Genomic DNA, 20,019 nt, shown 5'->3' with positions numbered 1-20,019 from the left:
CCTTCTGCCAAGCAGTTATGGTTTTAGTCATCATGACATCCAGTTCCTCTCTTCTGTTGTCTCTCTCAACAATGTTTAGTTCACCACCTACATAGATTATTACTATGTAAACTTTAAAAACAAACAAAAGCAGATAATGTGTAAATGCATCTGGCACAAGTTGAACTGCAAAATCTGTTATGAATTGTGCTTGGTAACAGAGAGCCATCCACACAGCATCTCACAGTGAGAAATCATTTCCAGGCCGACACTGGTCTTAAAACCACGAACCCTCTGGGCCAGCACTTGTAAGGACATTGGGTAGGGACACCTGTAGCCCAGGAGGGATGGGGTTGACTCCCCTTCCTCACCAGTGACATAGTCTGACTGGGGCCACGAGGGCCCAGTACTACGTATTTATGTTATACACCCCTGGTGTTTCCTGTTGCTTCCCATATGAAGACAGATTATCGGGCCCACTCGTGGCTGCTTATAACGTTTAAAACCCTGTGTGTCCTTGCAGTATTTCATTATCTAATTTTATTAATGTTGTGATAAATAATCTTGCAGGCACCTGTCTATTGACATTTTAATGTGTTGAATATTTGCAGGATTTGGTTTAGGGTTGCACCATCTGGAGGGCACAGGAGACTCTCCTTCCTCACTGCCCAGGAGTGAGATAAACTGCATGGGGTGGTGATGTCGGAAAACAAATGTGATGTCCTTGCTACAGCCTTGCTACACTTAGATAGAAAGAAAGGTGGCTAATCCTCCCATTCTTGTTTAGCAGTGGTTACCCACCTCAATATACCAAGCCCGATTTTCTGTTAACCTGCACCTTCAGCTGTCCAGCTGAATCTAAGATAGTAAAGCTCAGCCAGCTCAAGTCTTCTCAGCAACCGAATTTTGTCATCCCAAGTGAAAGAGGCTGCACAACTTACTGATCCCAACACAGGAAGATGATGGACAGAAGAGAGAGAGCCACACTGTCACCTAGGAAAGGGTGGGAGAGCAACAAGGACTATTACTGCTGCAAGCATGCTGCTTTAATCCCCCATCAACGTCATTCCAGTATCCATACTTGATAATTGCTGATTAGTCAGTACTTCCTTTATGGTTCCTAACTGAGGCTTGTATTCTTCCCTAAGCTAAGATCCCCGTGGCAGTGTTACAACTGCAAGTCATGGCACGCAGAACACACTGCCCAGTAAGTTTGCAAGCTAGCTGAAACAATTCACTGGTTAGTAGATCTGTCCCATATGAAGAGTTGTTATAGTTTTATAGATGCTTTGAGGGCTTTGTTAATGGAATACTGCTCACCCAGGTTTTCTAGCTCATCTTAATAAATCCTTGGATCACAGATCTTGCATACTTACAGATAATTGGAAATATCAGAGTGTTTCATCACATACAGAGAAAATTTCCAATACGTTTCTAATATCAAATTTTCTTTCCTATTTTAGGGCCAAATGAACTAGATTGCGGTCTGATTATGGATCCTGGAGATCCTGTTTATACAGAATTTGACTTCGAAGACCAGGTAATTTTATGTATATAACACCTCTCTCTGGAGAGTTTTCTAGATTATGTATATACTGCTATACAGTTTGTCTAAGCAGTGTAACTGAACTGCAAGTGTAGCTCAGTGTAAATGCTTTTAAGTGCAATATTAGTAAATTTGTGACACACAAATGTTGCTTTCTGATTATGAGAAGAGTGAATGTTTATTAAGAGCCCATATCTTCCATTACTATACACTGCTGAAAATCCTCTGTGAATTTCAAAGTGTTGCCAAATATTGCAAAGAATTGTTGGAATGCACTACAAGTCTACTATGTATTTAAGAACAGACAATAAAACAATTTTCAAAAGAGGGATGAAAATACAAAATAATAATAATAAAAAAAAGTAGAACAAACCAAATGAAACATACTTCTCTTGAAAAAGAAAAGTCCTTATAAAAATAATTACAAATGCTTACAGTGCGTTGAAACCAGCTTTTCCATTCATCAAAGTGTGTATACAGCCTCTTTACTCAGCTGTGGTAAGGCCATATCTGGAGTATTGCATCCTGTCCTGGATGCCAGTACAAGACATGGAGCTACTGTCAAGGGCTAAGGGCCAATATGATGAAGGGGCTGGAGTATCTCTTGTGTGAGGATGAGTTGAGGGAGCTGAAACTGTTCAGCCTAGAGAAGAACAGGCTCAGAGGAAGTCTCATTAATGCATACAAAAATCTGAAGGGAGGGTGCAAAGACAACAGAGCGAGGCTCTGGTCAGTGGTGCCCAATGCCAGGACAAGAGGCAGCAGGCACAACCTGGAACACGTGAAGTTCCATCTGAACATCAGGAAAGTGTGAGGGTGACTGAGCACTGGAGCAGGTTGGGAGCAGGTTGCCTTCCAACCCATCCAATCTCAACCACATCATGATTCTGTAGTCAGCGAAAGATACAAGTCTGTACTAAAATTAAAGTAAAATGTCCTGTGCATGGCTTGGATACTGTGCTAAGCATTACTCTTGTTACTGTGCTGTTAAAGCACTAAATGACTGACTTAAAATTAAAAATATTTCCTTTTTAAAGCTATCTGCCTATCACACTGCCATACTTAAGGGTGGTTGTTTTGTAGGTTTTGGTTTCTGCCTTTCAATTTTGCATGACTCTTCTTTCTTCACAAATACCACAGCTATTTTCCCAGATTTGTGAGCAACTTGGCCAAGAATGTTAGTGTTTGTTATCATCCATTCAAATGCAGTTGAGACTGTTCTCATCTCTTTCCCCATTATTTCTGGAAGACATCTTTTCTTGAGAAATGTCAAAGCTAGTGATAAAATCAGGACGAAGAAAACTGAATTTCATCCAGTACCATCCATCCACTCATTTTCTTTCACCGTATTCAGCGCAATACTCCATCCTCACCTGCAACATGCTGCATGTTCTAGCCCTGTTGATTCCTATTAAGTCTTGATCCTTTTACTGTTCTTTTTGACAAGGTTATTTCAGTTTGTCTTCTTGTCAAGCAGACAGCATGCTTTGGTGTCCTAATCCCATTTTAAATTCCATTCTTTCATAAATCCTTCATAAAACATTCTCTACCCCAGGAAACTCTTTAGTTTCTCATCTTTGTAAAGACTGTACTGGTTGTTTAGAGCAGGATCTTTATAGGTCTTTATGTCCCATAAAGCAGGAATATGTATTTAAATCATGTTTGGGTTCTGCTGATACTAAATTTTGCATCTTTATTGACAAAAGACATCCTTTTTGGCAGAGTATAAACACTGTGGAAATTACACTCTGGGTTCATAATGTTTGAAATGCTGTTAAAATAACATGCACAAGGAGCTTTACAGTTACAAAATAACATTAAGAAAGAAATATATGAAAATTGTACTAATTTATAATTTCCAACTATATGTTTCCCCAGTGATACATTGCACAGTCCGTAAAAGCACTGACTGTAGCTTTGAATGAAGTTGCATGTGGTTCTTACATGAGACTAAACAAGAAGACTATGATGGGACCTTGTTGTCTTTGTCAATAGGAATTATTCCTTCTACCAGATGTGGCTGTTAGCTTTTTTTGTTATTTTGCCATACTGGAAAGAGTGTAACACTCTTACCAAACAGAGAAGGAGAATTAAGTAAAAACAGTGCTAAAAACCCTTCAGTCATAAAGTGATACGCAAATGCCAAGTGGCCGACAATGACCATCTTCAGCTGCAAGTAGATATAATTGATACTTACCAGTGACATCTAAAAAGTGTAATTAGTTCCGTTGATAATATTCTTATAGCCACTTTATATGGGCTTTTACACAGATATGAAGAAAATAAGGGAGAAAACAACTGCAAACGTGCCCTTAGGGTCTAAATTTTGTTACAATGCAAGTATTCTATACCAAAGCAGAGAAGGCAGCCATTACCATACAGTCATAATACCTTCCAGTTAGCCAGCCTGACAAACAAAATTAGAAATTACTCTCAGGAAGAATAGATCAATAACTAAATTCAGGAGTGAAAAGCATTCAAAAGTTGAGCTCATTTTGGCTGTGGCAGTGATTTAATACTCCAGTGATTTACCGCACTCTGTTTGCGAATTGTGTGAAGCACCAACAACCTTTACACTGAGAATCTCAAGTGGAAAAGGAACGCTTGTCTGGATACAAATGTGTCACGCAGTGATGTTATTGCATAGGAAATGTGTCATGAGAATGTGGGGGATAAGAAGGCTTGTTTCTAAGCAACCTTGCACAGCTGAGCTGCTAAAAATGGTTGAGTTTTAGCAGAACATCTTGGTAGTCACTGAGCAAGAGAAGCTGGGGGTTACAGCGGTACACAGCGTGTACTGAAGACAAAGCCACAGCTAAGGATGAGTACTTGGCACAACTGAAACAGACGTACACAGACACCTTTGCATTTATTCGTTCTTGAAATGAGGTAGGAAATTCTCCAGTGTAAACTAAGCCAATGAGGTATTACCTGAGCTCTTCAGGACATGCACTGCTTCTGCCAGAATCACCTCTCCCACCCTCAGGCAGGAACAAGGAGAACCTGTGGTGTAGTTTCCCTCCCCATGTAGTCATCACCTCACCTAGCAGTGCTCCAAAGTACAGCAAAGTGCTTTGGAAATGCTCTGTACCTACCAGTGAAACAGTGCAAAGCAACGCTAGCTCAGACTAAGTTCTAGCTTTTCCAGAGGAATACACAGGGGAGAGTGAATGTTCCTTTAAAGTATGTTTAATAAAAAAACTCAAGCTTTTTCTGAGTCATTTTTTAAGTTAATTCATGTAACAATTAAAAACAAGCTAACCTGTTTTCTACTGGCTATGCATGAATTCCTCAGGAACTAGAACACTTGTGATCACTACGTCCCTACAGCACTGAAAAGCAAAAGGGAAATACTGATGTTATTTTTAAGTAAAAAACAATCATTTTTCAAAAACACAAATATTAATTTCTGTTCTCTCTCAGGTGTCTAGCTGTCAGATCCCATACTGCAGGAAGAATAAGCTAGCTGTTTAGAACAACTGCCCAAAATATATTATTATAAAAATACCATAAAAGCAGTCAGTAGCTCTCAGTAGGAATGCCTACTGGGTGAACCAGCCAAAGATCCACATGGTAGCGCTCCTTATACCCTTTGCTGGAGCAACAATTATGCTACTCATGACTTGGTTGAAAAACAAAGCACAGTATTTCACCTATATTAAGGCACAGGAATATCTTTTTGGGCACTCACTTTTGATTGCAAGGGCACAGCTTCTGATGAGGGAAGACCTGGGCTTTTTAGAACATCCTCAGTTTGCAGAACTCACTGCCATGTACAGTGCCTGGCTGGTTTAACAAGGAGCGCCTTTTGTTGCGGAATGCCCTCAAGTGGGAGGCAGGTTTTCACTGCTCACTCTGTTTGTTTCTAGTTGCCATTAAATTTCTTAACTTTCACAGACAGGCTGTTGATATAATGCCACTTGTTTCCAAAGATCAGACAAGATTTAACTATAAGAACTGGATTTTTTATTAGCAACCTACCATTTGGCTTATTTCAAGTGCATTCAGGCTAAAAAGGAGCATTAAAAAATTCACATCAGTGAATACTATAAAGGACTTCCAGAACAAAAGAGCATCCAATTATTTTCTTGTGAAAACAAGGCTTTCAAGACAATCTTAGTTAGTCTGAGGAATATTTAGAATAATTAAAGAAGAATTTATAACATACAGTTATATGATTGTGGAGTGAATACACTCCTGAACAAGTAGTTGTGGAATTGAAACCTTAAAAATTTGGGAAATACGACAATCAAGGTAATGAACAGCAGGTCAAGTCCAAGTAAAATTCTTTAAACAATTTTATCTATCTATAATGTTTTTGTATTTTCTGTGTTTTGGGGGACAGAGCAGATATGTTTTCAAATCTACAGAACATGAAAACACATTTTTGTGTCTCAAGGAAAACTGTCAGTTTATGACTGAGGTATTTCTTCCGTACCCTCCCAGTGTTATACCACGCTTACTTGTGCAATTAGGTAAATGCAATGGCATATGCAAAGGAAAGACTGCTTTGTGGGGTTTTGTGTGTGTATGTGTGTGTGTGTGTGTGTGTTTTTTTTTCCAAGTATGTCAAAGATCTAGGAAAAGTAGATGTAAAAAAGACAGAAAGATAATAAAGGGTTTTCTGTTCAGCAGTGACAAGCAATCTATTGAATTAAGTAAATTGCATAACCCAATCTTTGATGTAAGTGCAGAATGTATTATAATTAGAAAATGTGACAGCTCACTTGAAAAGCAACAAGCAAAACCAAAGTGTAGTGGAGGAAAAAAAAAGCTCTCAAAGAGATTTACTCTCATTCTAACGAGAGGAAACAACCTCTTGATTAAAAGTTGTTGCCATGCAGTGACAATTCTGCTTGCAGCTCGCTGTTGCTTCCCACCCAGAGCACATACAAATCTAGGCTGCAGGGGAGCAGGAGGAAAGCTTTAAGCAAACTGATGAAAAACAGACTCTGTTGTTACCGAGAGTGTAACAACATTTCTGGCCTGACTGATTATCCTAGCTTGAAACTTGAATATTCAAGAGAGATAATGAAAAGGCCCTGAAAGCCTTTCAAATGCGCTAGCAGAACCCAAATGTTCCTAAAATGCATGAGCAACAGCAAATTTAAAGCCTCTTGTAATTAAAACTCTATGGATGAAACCAAAGATCACTTTCCTGTATTTACAATGTTTTATACCAGTTTTAACTGTGTTTTGACTCCGTTTTCTCTACACCTAGAAGATTCAGTCCAAAAGTTATTCAGCACTTCAGACACAGTGCTCCAAGGCTGACGTTACAATATGGCAAAGAGCAAACCACACTTTTCCATTAGCAGGAGTAACTTTCATTGGGACTTCTAAAGCTGCCATTCAATATTGGACAAAGAGTGATTAAATAATTGAAGGGGATCAGACCTACAATATATTATATTAATCATGCTTTCTCTTCACTTGAGAACATACGGACCTTCTGGTATAACGGCAGTTTTATTTGCATATGCTGTGCAGCATTAATTACAAACCTAGGCGAAATGACCAGAAGTATCCAGAAGGCCTTTGGGCTCCTCCTAATGCTGAACGTCTCTGTGGTGGGCATTTCTCTTTCGCTGGTAGACAGTGGCATCAAGTTGAACCACAGATTCTGATTCTACAGGAAAACTGGTTAAAAACTGGAGTGTGGCACAGAAAAGAAGATGGACTCTTGGAAACTTAGAGAACAGTTGTGAAACTCTGTCCCTCAACATTTGTGTTTGTTAAAGAGCACAGAAAGGTGGAGTCCAATCCAGTTTAAGCATATCTGAAAAAAAACAACAATGCATAAGCATCCAAATAGATAAGCATCCAAATAGAGCTGGAGAGGCAGGGCTAACTACAGAGAAAAGATGTTTAATAGAAATGTACTGAAGTCATTGAACAATCTGTTCAGTTCAAGTTGTCATGGAAACTATCCTATTAAATGCTAAAAAAAAAAAAAATCAGTTCTAGAAACAAAGTACTACAGTTTGCCTGTTACAAAGTGCTCCCTTAATAAGCTCAAATCAAGTGTATTTTGGTGCTTCTGTATCATTTTGCAAGTTTGAAGAATTATTTCTCTCTTTCAATATCACCATGGTACACTTTGATCTCAGGCATGTAAAAGACAGCTAACCACTTGGTTTCCCCCCATGCAAACCATAGCAAAATGGGCAAGAAATATTGCCATAAACTCAATCTGCATTTTTAATTTGGAATGACAGAAAACAGATGTTTGGTCCTTCCTCCTTTTACTGACGTTATTTAGCTTTACTTTCTGGTGATGTGTGTATGAGGGGGGACTGAATTGTCAAGGCTAGGTGAAATCTCTGTGTTTCCATCTTTCCTATGTTTGAACCAGAAGTTGTTCCTTCAGCTGTGGTGGGCAGGACATGGTAAGATTACCCCTCAGTGAAGACTCGGTTACGAGGAGGGTGAGCTTAGGCAAGTTACTGAAGATTTAAACAACAGTGACAGCATCGTTCTTCAAGATGTGCCGCATTTATGCTTCAGTGAATACTTCTGCAGTAACTCACGCAGCTCTGTGACTTGTGCAAGGTGTCTGTAGAACAAAGCATTACAATTTGTCATGCCTCACCCTCATTTTTCTGGAAATAGTACTAGGATAGCATACCTCTTTTCCTAATACCAGCTTGCCTCTCTGTTGCCAAACTAGAGGCCTTCTCCTTCCATGCACAAAAAACAATTTTGCAGCTAAATCTGAGTTCTACCTTTTACATGTCTACCTTTACAGCCCAGAGAACCTGTATAATTCATGGAAAATATCAGGCATCCCACAGAGTTAATGCAAATAGGATCCACATCAGGATCCACACAGGATTCACAGTAGTACCTCTTGGACTGGTGAAGTGTTCTCATGGTTAAAATCCTTTTCAGCAGATTACTTCTTCATAAATACTGTAGAAGCTCCTTGTTGTTATAAACTAACTCATAAAACATAAATAAGTGTTTTAGGAAACTCAGAATAGGCATGGTCAAAAGTTAAGCTGGTCTCAAAGGTTGTTGAGAGAGAAAGATTTGAGTACAGCTGTCAAATTCTGCCTTGATAGCAGCAAATCACAGATGTGAGGCCACATGCTGATCTTATTTTACAACACCCTGTTCATGTCCTTCTCCATGCCAAATTCTTTCAGGCGATGCTCTATTTCCATATTTTAAAAGGTCTGTTCTCATTAGCTACACTTCCTGGGTCTACATTTCTTCCCTCCTTCTCCCTGCTTCAGTTCTGAGAGTCATGTATCTGTGTGCCGTGTGCCTGTGCATGTGTCTGCTTTTGGTAATGCCTAATGCGATCAGGGCTGAGCACTGCCCCCAGCCCTTGGTCACTGTCTCAAGACCTGATCATCTGCCACTCAAGACAATGGTGCCTGCTAATTTTTGCAGTGCCATCCTGAAACAAAACTGCCTTTTTTTTTTCTCCTTGACTTGCAGTGCTAAATTATGACTGGCAGTTTAAAGAACAGAGCTTTATATCAAATGTGGTACTGCGTAGAGCCTTGGATGAGCGCTGCAGCGTGTTACGCTGGGCATGGGTTGCACCAAGCTTAGAAGGGAGCAAGCAATAGGAAAGATTTCTGAACATACAGACCGTTGCGGACATAGCTAATAGAGGACACACTTTCATCTAAAAGAAAGAAATAAAGGAGTATATACATTATGTAGAAAATTAAATGTTATTAGAAAACTCTGGAGATTACAGGTGGAAGTTACATCCTGCCCTCGACTCCTTTGCCATTTTGTTCTTAAAGAGGGTTTGAATTGCTGTAGCAAGTCTTTAAGACTAACAACAGGTTACTTCTCACAGGTTACTGCACCTGTCCCTCAGTTTCATTTTCATGACATAGTGGGGCTGACACTAGCAAGACAAATGGGTGGTAACAATAATGATGCATGAAAACAGACACACACCACTGAGGCTTATCTCTGGGAAGTAACACCGTGAAGGAAAAGTACTTTCAAAGGAAGCAGTGACTGAGTTCCACCATAACTGAATCTTGTCAAAGCTTTGACATCTTTGCAGCAATCTTACTGGAAATCTAATTGAGAATGTCCTGAAGAAAAGCCTTTGTCATCTAAAGTAAAAACAAAACAAAACTGCATTCCAGTTTGGCAGATAGTGCCAACAGTTTATAATTTGAGGGATCCTTTCATTAGCATTGTCATTAGCAGCCTAAGACCAGGAGCAAAGCAGCACCGAGTCTGCAGTTGAAATGCACCAGCAGGTTTCCTGCTGCACTTTTCTCTGCTGCAGTGGCTTAATGTAACAAAAAGCCCCCAGGGGAGAAATTCCACCAAGCAGCATAAATACTCAACACAGAGAAGAATCGTTTCAGGAGTGATGATGAGGTGCAGAAAAGAGGAATGATAAAGGAAAAAAATATGTATTTTTTTTCTGGCAATAATTTTGTAGGCACTGGGAACTTTTAATAACAATAGATCTACTGAAAAGTAACATAACTGTAACAAAGTATTTTAAAATGAGTAATAGATAATAACTATGCGCAGAAAATATAGCTGTTGAGAGTTCTCTACTGTCTGCAAAGCACAAAGGTATATTTTAAAAGCCTTAGTTCTTCTTCAATTCAAATATAATCATAGAATCATTCAGGTTGGGAAAGATCTCTAAAATCACCTAGACCAACCTTTAACCTAGCACTAAAGTCCACCACCAAACCATGCTACTAAGTTCTACTGCTGTCCTCACGAGGTCAGCTGTTTAACCCACCGCACAAACTGTAGCTGAAGTGTGTGATTTACCAGAGCATTCCTATGCTGCTCTGATCATGCAAAATGCTGCTGCCCTGCTGGACAAGGTGTACTCACAGCATACCTTGCTTCTTAGGTTTGCCCTTTAAAAGTCAATTTCCTTGACTTTTTTTTTTTTTTTTGTCTAGCACGATAGTGCCTGAAAATCAATATGAATCTAAATAAATTATGCTTTTATTTTCTTCTTAGTAATCACATGTAATTTTTGGCATAAAATAGCCTACAGAAAGTTAAGGAAAACCACACACCTACAGCAAACAGCAATTTTTCTCCCTCTAAATTACTGATGGGTACTTTTCTTCATACTATCAAGAACAAGAATGAAACATCTGAAAATGCCCTGCATATCCTTTAAATCCAGATAAGCACAATCTTCTTGGTTTATTAGTCTAAAAAATAAAAAATAAAAATCATTTCCATCTCTGTATGGGTATTAATTTCTTCTCTTTTCTGAATGGATAATAAGGTTTATTTTAAAAGTAAAGAAGTAAAGTGGTAAAGTGGCATAGAAATTCTCATCTTTGCTAGGAACTCAAAGGTAAAAGGGTATCATAGGAATCTAACAATCTCTCAGCATTTTGTGGATGCTATTACAAAAAAAAAAAAAAAAAGCAAAAAAAAATACATAAATAATTTTTAATTTCCAAACAAGAAATTAAAAAAAAAAAAAAAAAAAAAAAAAAAAAAAGCATTGTAACTGCCCTTCCTGGCTGTATGCACAACAAACAAAAATCACCTCAAATAACATTAGCACTATTTTCTCATCTTAATTACTATTAGTCCCTTTTGACATAAATAACTCCACTCTGCTGAACAGCATGAACTGTATAAGAAGATATGTCTCTTGTGGAAAGAAAAGCCTTCAAGTCTGAGCATATTCATAGTGAATTTTATCTTATTTACACATATTCATAAGTTTTGGAACAGAGGAAGTCAGAGCACAGCAGCCCCCCCCTTTCCAGAGGAATACCTCAACATGAAGCTTGTGGAAAGCATTTCAGCCTCAAAAAGTGATTTGAGTCACAAATCAAATTTAAAGGCAAGCAACTGTACGGCTCATAAAACCTGTTCCCAGGGACCATTGCCCATACATAAAACCAGCAAGTAACCCAGCATTTCTCATCAAAACCAAACATTCGCTCTTAAAGGAAAGCAGGAATTTGGAAGAGAAATTCCACAGCTTGGCACTGACTAGCCCCAGTTTCTTCTCACACTTAACTTCAGCTAGCTAAAGCTTGCTCAGAGTCCTTATGCTTTGTGTTCTGAATGCAGCTGAACTGCACGTGTAAGGGCACCTGTCAGTGACACAAGATTTTGACAAGTATAGGCTGCAGCACATGTCTAATCCGCAATACCAGCCTCTGTGGTAGGCATATGCCTACTAATGCAGTTGCAAACAGATGTCAGACTCTGCAGCCACAGAGACAGTGACAAACTGGACCGTGCTCAAGCAGAGAAATTTTATATCCAGAAGGTGCTGGACCTCATACTGCTTTCTAATTCCCCTGACCATTCTTAATCAGTGAGAAAATATATTTGATGGCTGAAGTTGATTTTGAGGGTACTAGATGTAGAAGCATCATCTAGAAACATTTGAAATTTAATTTAATATTATGTTATTAAGGAAAAGGAATTCAAAGCAAATATACTGCAAACTAAACAAGTGAAACTGGAAATCTAAGTCTTAAACCTAGCTCTACTTCTACATATAATTGTGTTCTTATTGATGTCACCAACATCTCGGCTAAAATTAAAATAATGCCATTACCTCCCTTCCCACAGGAAGCACAGGGATGATTTTTGTGGAACTGTAGTGTTCTTTGAAGAAATAAAATGTTACAGGAGTATAAGTGTTTTGCATACGTAACAGCAGCAAAGGGAGATCTATACCACTGCAGCATGCTGAGAAATTGGTGGTTATATACACCTACATCCCCATTAAAGGGATGCTGATGAGATCACTGTAATAAAACTATAATCAGTTCTTGCCTGTACTTTCTACTTTAATACAGAATGACACCATGTGTAAAGTTATATTTGCCTATGTTGCCTTTTTTTTTTTTTACTTACAGATTAATTTTGATTTTCAACAAATCTTTTCTACATTCTTCCTTATCCCCCTCTCCACCCCCCCCCCCCCCTCCCTTTTTTTTTTAATATTTTTATTTGCTCACAGAACTGCCTGTATGGTACAATATGATAGATGCACATGTGGAAAATATTCAGCTAATAACATACAAATTGCCTTCAGATCCAGATCAGCCTTATTTAGGGTCCTGCCATTATTTTTTAACTTTTGCCAAGTAACTCAGAAGAAAGGGTGAAAATTTTCACAGAAGCCAAATACAAAGTTACTTTCAAGTTGAATATTATCCAGATCTGTGATAGAGATTGGTTGACTTGCTGAAGATGGAATGCACGAGATGGAATATTCCTTCTAGGATTTGCTATCAGCTCTGCCCCACTAATTGATGCTTCCAGATATCTGTAGATGTTACGTGGCTTCAGAGGCAGCTAGAATTACAAACCACTCACCTTTCTCCAGAGCTCATTAGATATAAGATTGTCTTCCTCACCTTGCTTTCAACTAAATGGAAACAGCTACACCGAGAATACCAAGACTGTTCTGCTGCTGTATTGCTCTATTCCTGATGGCAATGTTGTGTAAATCATATTTAGGAACTGCTGACACTTTTCTGTATGTGGTCACTCGCTAAATCCAACAGCTATTTTCCAAAGCACTTTGGTAACCAGGTGGAACAGTGCTTTCAAGCCAACAGAGGTTCTGTCATTCACAGGTTAGAGACCTTTTGCTAGAAAGATGCTGTAAGAACTAGGTATTGTCAAACATAAACCATGAGCACAATGGGATTAACCAGGATGCAAGCCTGCTACTATCCACAAAGGACTCCACACTGTGAAGTATGGCTTTCTTGACCCAAATCAGCAGGAAAACTGATTGTACTTTTGAGGAGACTAGGAAGAATGCATGAAGGGAAATTGTTCTGAGCAGAACTTAGACACCGAATAACAAAAGCCGTGAATACCTTATCCTCGGAGCTAAACTGACTGTGGCCCCGCTGTTCTAATTTGTTCCTCCAGACGTCTCTCACAACTCCCCTGGAGACCAAGCTGCCAGGACCTCTTTCCACTCTGAGCTGGGTGCCATTGAATTCTGTGTGAAAAAAATGTTTTTATAGCATGACTTATTCTGTGAACCGCAGAGAGCTCATTTTGCCATAGAAGTTCAGTGGGGCCAGTGGTCCCACTCACATCAAGCTGCATATTGAGTTGTCTCCTAGAATTATAGAACAGGTGCCTTTTGGAAGGGGATAAAAAAAAGTGGAAAAAAATATTTCTTTCAAAACTAGTATTTCTATACCTGAAAGATAAACAGGTACCAGTATAAATAGGATTTCTTATTTGGAATTTCTGTGTTGGTCAGTGTGACCAAAACTTCTTGTTTTCCTGCTTTTGAGCTGTAACTAGAATCCACTTTAATGGCCTTTCATAGCCCTTATTCCTTATGTGAACATGACTGGTTGGCTAGTTAACCTCTTGGTCTATTAAAGCAGATAAGGTTGGTCGAATAATACTAATAAAAAACTGATAGCTTACTTAGGTTCACCTCTGTCTCTAGTTCTTACATATTTCAGCTCTAAAAAATGAGAGCTGTTCCTGACTTAAATGGACCTTTATCATCACCTGAGGCTCTGAACAGCCCACCAGGGTTATTGAGGCAATTTCATTTTGCAATTACAGGGGAGAACAAAGTATATTATTTGAAAGAGTATTACTTGAAAGAAGGAATGCCTCATTCATTTGATCACAAGGTAAACTGGTGACTGTGATTTTGATTTTTAAAGAAACCTTACTCTAAACTTTGTGCCTAAAGTGACTTGCATTCATAAACCTTCAAAGGCATGATAAGAAGCTAAATCTAAAACCAGGCATTTTATTTGTAACATATCCTTTGTAGGGTCAAAAATTTTATTGTATTATTACTTCAAAAAAAATGCAGTATTAATTCTGTCACTTGAGTTGTAGGGAAAAAATCTTTCATTTTGACATTTTTCCCCTGGAATACTCTTGCAAACTTTAATTTTGCCTTCTGAAAGAAGATAAAGGCAAACCGGCTGCAGCATAATAGGCTGAGAATCACTGCAGATCAGAGAACAAAAGTGTTCTGTGTGTTCGGTGTAATGGTACTTCAGCCTAATGAAGAGTGCTTGTGTTTCAGTGATAATGGGAACAGAGGGAGAAACCTGCAAGTGTAGTGCATGAGCCCTGTGAAATGCAGCAGCCAGCAGTTTATCTGTTCTGGTCACCATGCTGTTTGTTCCCCTTAATCTACGCACACAGCAATACACGGTCCTAACAGCGGGTGTTTCTGACACCATACTGAAGCAGAACTCCAAAAGACTACAGCCTGATAACCCTGTGCTAGTGTTGAAGATAAATACATAGAATTCACAAGGTTATTTTGAGGGGACTAGCATAATATGTACTGTGCTGATATTGTGCAGTGATTATATAATATACGCATGTTACTGTCAAGGTTGTTATTGATATTTTATGGACTATGGCACTGACAACATGAATGTATTGACACTACATGACCCAGACTACATCCTGCATACACGTATATAATTCTGATTTATATGAACAGCAAATAATTCCCACTCTGATGCTCTTACTGGCCAGTATCCATAAGTCTTCATCGGTTATACCATACAGGACATGGCAAAATAACCCCAAATGGCCAACCACAAGGGAAAAAACAAAACATACCAGGTTTCCCATTTCCCTGGTGTGATCCCTCTTTGCAGTTCAGCAGCCTTTAAAACAGGTTGTAGCTTGCACTGCATTCTGAATGTCAAAGTCAAGTTGGTTTAGACCAAAGGCTAATTTTGTCTTCATATTGTAGCTCACTTCTAGCACCTGCTCCAGTGTTGCCTTTCCAGCACTTATAGCTTATCATACCACACTCCCAAAGCAATTTAGCGTGCACAGTGGCTGCTTATTTGATGGGCTGGAGCCGTGCAGCTGGACACTGAAGCACACAAAGCTGTTCCTCACAGAAACCAGTGTGGGCCAGTGAATCTCCTCCAGTTACCTTCGGTTCTCCATGTTCACATTGTACAGACTGAAACAGCATTCCTGTGACATTGTTAACCTTGTCTCAACGTAGATTAAAACTCAAAGGGTTAGAAAATGGAGAAGATGCAGACATACACATAAGCAGATAGAAGAAGTGATGCAAACTGTTCAAGAAAAATCCATTTCAATTTGTCAATTGCTTAATTAACAGGAGGAGGATCAGTCAAGTTTTTCTGGTTATGAGAGCACAGGAGGTAAGTTTCTTTTTCAGTATAATTTCGCATTTAATTTTGAAACCTTTCATTTCCCCTCGTATTTAAAAGGCTACATAAAAAGGAAAATGAATTCAGATTATTTATAGCATGAAAGTTGTCTCAAAATATTACCATGTGAATTATCTTTGAACACAAAGCTTATAAAAGACATTTCTACACTCCAAAATTATTTGAAAATATGACTATTAATCATATCAGATAGATGGTTTCAGACATTGGCAGTTATGAAAAGCTTGTTGGAAAGTACGAGCTGCTAAGAGTCTAAGATGAATATAATGATTAATGAAGACCTTCTACATCTTATCACAAGATATAGTAAGAGGTGTAGATGCTTCTACCTAACACATTAAACAAAATTATATGTGGTAAATGAATTTGTGTTGGAAGTGGTTTACTGAAAGACATAATAAAATTCCAGCAGGCTCAGATGGTGCAGGATTGCCCTCTATCTTGGTATAATTGGGGCAGTGACTGGGACTCAGAGTAGAAGGAATTTCTTAAAAAAAAAAAAAAAAAAAAACAGCTTCAATAAAAGGTAGCACTTTAGTACATACAATAGTTTTGATGCACATTATTTGGCTGATCTGAGACAAAGGAATTTAAGACTACATCTCAAATGTAGTACACTAAATATAATCTTAATGGGATGTGGACAAATTTCTGTACCAATTACAATCTAATAATACATTCAAAGAAAGATGCAATAGCTAGGGAGGCGCATTATTACATCAAGATTTATCTGCTTCTCATTTTTTATTTAAGTCAATGTATATATGCAAGGTCTAGTTTTCAGGTGGCATTTTTGTTGTTTTTTTAAATCATATCTGCAGCAACAGCTACAAGGCTGGGGGATAAATATGCAAAATAATTGTGTCTTTTGGCATGCACAGCATTATAGCAGAAAGCAAATCCAGGAAAACAAAATCACTGTGGAAAGTAGGCAAGATGGAAATGAGTAGGTGCTGCCAACTCAAGAATTTTTATTTTTATCTTAGATTTCTCAGAAGACCTGAGGAAATCAAACATCATTTTTTTCATTGGTAAGTAGGATTCCTTATCTAACTGCTACATTTGAAAATCCATGGTTTTTGGTTTTAATTCTATGATTTCTTTTAAAGAAGGGTTTGGCCGAGTATTTACTCTACAGTGGTGGTGCAGTCTTTGGAAAAGGAGTTAGAAATTGATATCATGTTCTTAACCTGGCACTGGCCATGCTAACAATGTCTGTGTAAAGTTCAGAGCAGGAAATATGTCCAAGTGTGAACTGACTCAAAGTGACCTTAGCTCTGCAGTTACAGCACTGCTGTGTGATCCCACATGACAGAGCTGAATCACAGGCGTTAGTTAAGATATTACTAGCTTGGTCTTCTGGCTTATAACTTTAAGGTTTAGGTGAAAAAGTCAGGTCTCTTTACCTCTTCATATGCGAAACATCTTTTGTAAATACCAGTTTCACTCCTGCATTTACTGAACGTGCCATTCAAAGTCAATGGAGATTCAAGCTTTACTTTATACTCCGGAAGTCCACAGAGGAAAAGCATCATGTCAATAGCCATTATTATATAAATGTGACTAATGTAAGCCACAAACACTTGGAACAGCCCTTTGAAAAATATTATAACCAGAAGATTAACAAGTTTCAACTGAAAGCTGGAAAGGATCATTGCTTTCCTTAAAGATCAGAGTTTTTCAGAGAAGTTCTGCAAAACTAAGCAAGAGCAATACATTTATTTCAATGGACCTAAGGAGAGAGACCCAAGTACGGGTATTACATAAAAAGTAAGTCACTTTGTGCATTCATTTTCCTAAGAAAAAAAAAAGAAATATGACTTCTGAAATGAGTCATAAATGAACGAAAGTTTCATTCAGAATTCAGGAGACAAAAGCACTTCAATGCCAGCAGGTCAAGGGAGATGACTTCCCTGCTGCTCAATGGGGAGGCTGCAACCTGGAGGACTGCATCCAGCTGTGGGCTCCCCAGCAGAAGAAAGATACTGACTTGCTGGAGAGAGTCTGTGAGAGGTTGAGAGAGCTGGAACTCAGCCTGGAGAAGAGAAGGCTCCGGGGGATCTTATCAACGTGTGTGTGCCTGAAGCACCTGAACAGGGGGATTGAAGATGAAGGAGCTAAACTCTTCTCAGTAGCACCCAGTGACAGGAGAAGAGGCAGTGAGGACAATATACATGTAATTCCACCTGAGCACTTGTTTTTCCACTGTCAGGGTAGTCAAACAGTGGAACAGATTGCCCAGAGAGGTTGTAGTCTCCATTCCTGAAGATATTCAAAACCTGACTGGACTCAGTCCTGCTCAGCCTGCTCCAGCTGGCCATACTTTAACAGGATTGAAGATCCCAAGGGGTACCTTCCAACCTAAGAAGATCCTGTTAGTCAGGTGGCATGTCTGTGTGCCATAATTCTAGCTTACCCTGTCTTATTCCAAATATAAGTTGACTCAGTTTATTGCAGATATATATTGCATATGATGCATTTGACATAATTAGGTTACCGAACAGCTCATCAGAGACTTCTCTTAGGGGAAAAAAAATACATAATACTTAATTCTCAACCTTCAAGAAAACTGTAATTCCACACTTATTGGAGTACGTCTTCCTGCTGTTTGCCACAGTGACAAATTTTCCCTTCTCTCTGCTTCACATATCTTATTGGGAAATTACATTTGGGTTTGTACAGACATTAAAAAAATGTGAAGCAGCTCAGGGAATTTTGTCTTTAAAATTAAAATTGCCTGTGGTAAGGCATATTTCTCATATAACTTTGGAGTGCTCTCTCCTCTTCAAGGAGTGTTTTTTAACTCCACTTACAATCTTTTTTCTTTTTTTTTTTTAAATAGACCATCCACTAGTCATCTTCCAGCTTGAAACTCAAAATTCACCTCTTCTCTATTTATTCCTGTCCTTAAATCAATTTCAGATTTTCCATTAACTTATTTATAGGAATAGAGGAAAAAGCAGCTTAATCGGAAGCTCAAGTTTCCTTCACTGAAATGTTATAATAGAAAATTTGACTAAGTCCAAACATGGGTTACTTTTCAACAGATTATGTAGAACTATATATATACGCTTTTCCCAAAAATAACCTCCTAAAAAACTTCTTGAACTCTGATGTAAGGAGTGAGGGTAAATTTTTCTGGATTTTACTTTTTTGATCTGACCAACATGAAATTGCCAAGGTCACTCATTTGGCTGCAAAATCTTCATTTTGCTAGAGCCAGGTAGTGAAATAAAAAGCGTTATTTTTCAGACTTTATGCTGGTGCTAGGTCAGAGTGGTCACAGGGTCGTTTTTCTTGGGGCCTTTTCAGGCAAGTAAATCTGCCTCAGTAGTTTGTTGACCCCCACACACTCCAGGTTTTACACTATACACACTAGCCAAACATATACTAATTTGCCTGGGCAGTAAAGTTGTCTTAGACGTGACTTGAGCCTGATCACTGAAAATTATGCAAAGGAAAAAGAAAGCTTTCAAGAAACCTCAAAGGAGCAGAACATAATTTTCCAAGAAAATGCAAGCTGGGGCAGGGGGAACACCCCAGAAATTCTCAGTAGCTGAGTACTCCATCCCACTGGACAACTGAGAACAACTGCGTGGGGCTGGACAGGCTTAGCCCTTCATACCTTGAGTAGAAAGTAGTCAGAGAAGATGTGCTGGAGAATGCTGCTGAAGATACTTGAGAAGGGAAAAACACCTTGGTCTCAGGTTTGATAAGGAATGTTTACTCATTACATGAAGAAATAATAAGATGCATGTAAAGGGGTTTTAAAATTAAAGATGCGCATTTGAAGCAGTTTACAAATAACTAATATTAAATACACCATCTACCATAACTGACAAATAGAAATACTGTTAATAAGACAAAGGGGAAAAAAAAAAGAAAAAAAAAAAGTTGAGTGATTCCACCACTAATCCCCATTGAAAATTCTCCAGAAAGGGAAATTAAAAAAAAAAAAAATATTTAGTAAATACTTACGATTTGGATAGTCAACGTTTTATCCAGGCAACAAAGCAGACAGAACCAGCAAGTCAAAAACATGGGAGATAACAGCAGGGTAATAGAGGTAGAAAAAATTAAATTGGTCTGGAAATTAAAATTAGTGTTAGTGGGTATGTTATCCCTCCCCAGCCTCCACAGAGCTTCACAAGACACAGCCACATCTGGCTTTAGGTGAAGCAGAAATCAAAGCAGAAAATTTCCAGGAATTCTACTGCTCTTTGCTGAGAAGCAAACTCTGTATTTAATCTTAAACTTAATGGTTTAAGCTCAGTGTAGATAAGACCAGCTTTCCAACTGACACTATTAAGATATTATCCTCATCTACAT

General features: G+C 38.5%; 1 protein-coding gene and 1 long non-coding RNA gene across 2 annotated transcripts in view; one reads left to right on the top strand and one right to left on the bottom strand.

Moving 5' to 3' along the window:
* The window catches only part of AK5 (adenylate kinase 5), a 93,749-nt gene that overhangs the window by 52,710 nt on the left and 21,020 nt on the right, over nt 1-20,019 (top strand). Inside the window, exons 8-10 of the mRNA XM_035333313.1 lie at nt 1,443-1,519; nt 15,618-15,660; nt 16,677-16,721. Coding sequence (XP_035189204.1) covers nt 1,443-1,519; nt 15,618-15,660; nt 16,677-16,721 — 165 coding nt within the window. The remainder of the gene's footprint in view (nt 1-1,442; nt 1,520-15,617; nt 15,661-16,676; nt 16,722-20,019) is intronic.
* The window catches only part of LOC118170774, a 45,268-nt gene that overhangs the window by 20,136 nt on the left and 5,113 nt on the right, over nt 1-20,019 (bottom strand). The gene's annotated exons all lie outside the window — the stretch shown is intronic.

This window comes from Oxyura jamaicensis, chromosome 8 (genome assembly GCF_011077185.1).
Source record: "Oxyura jamaicensis isolate SHBP4307 breed ruddy duck chromosome 8, BPBGC_Ojam_1.0, whole genome shotgun sequence".
Classification (NCBI taxonomy): Eukaryota; Metazoa; Chordata; class Aves; order Anseriformes; family Anatidae; genus Oxyura; species Oxyura jamaicensis.
This window is presented reverse-complemented; position numbering and strand designations above follow the sequence as displayed.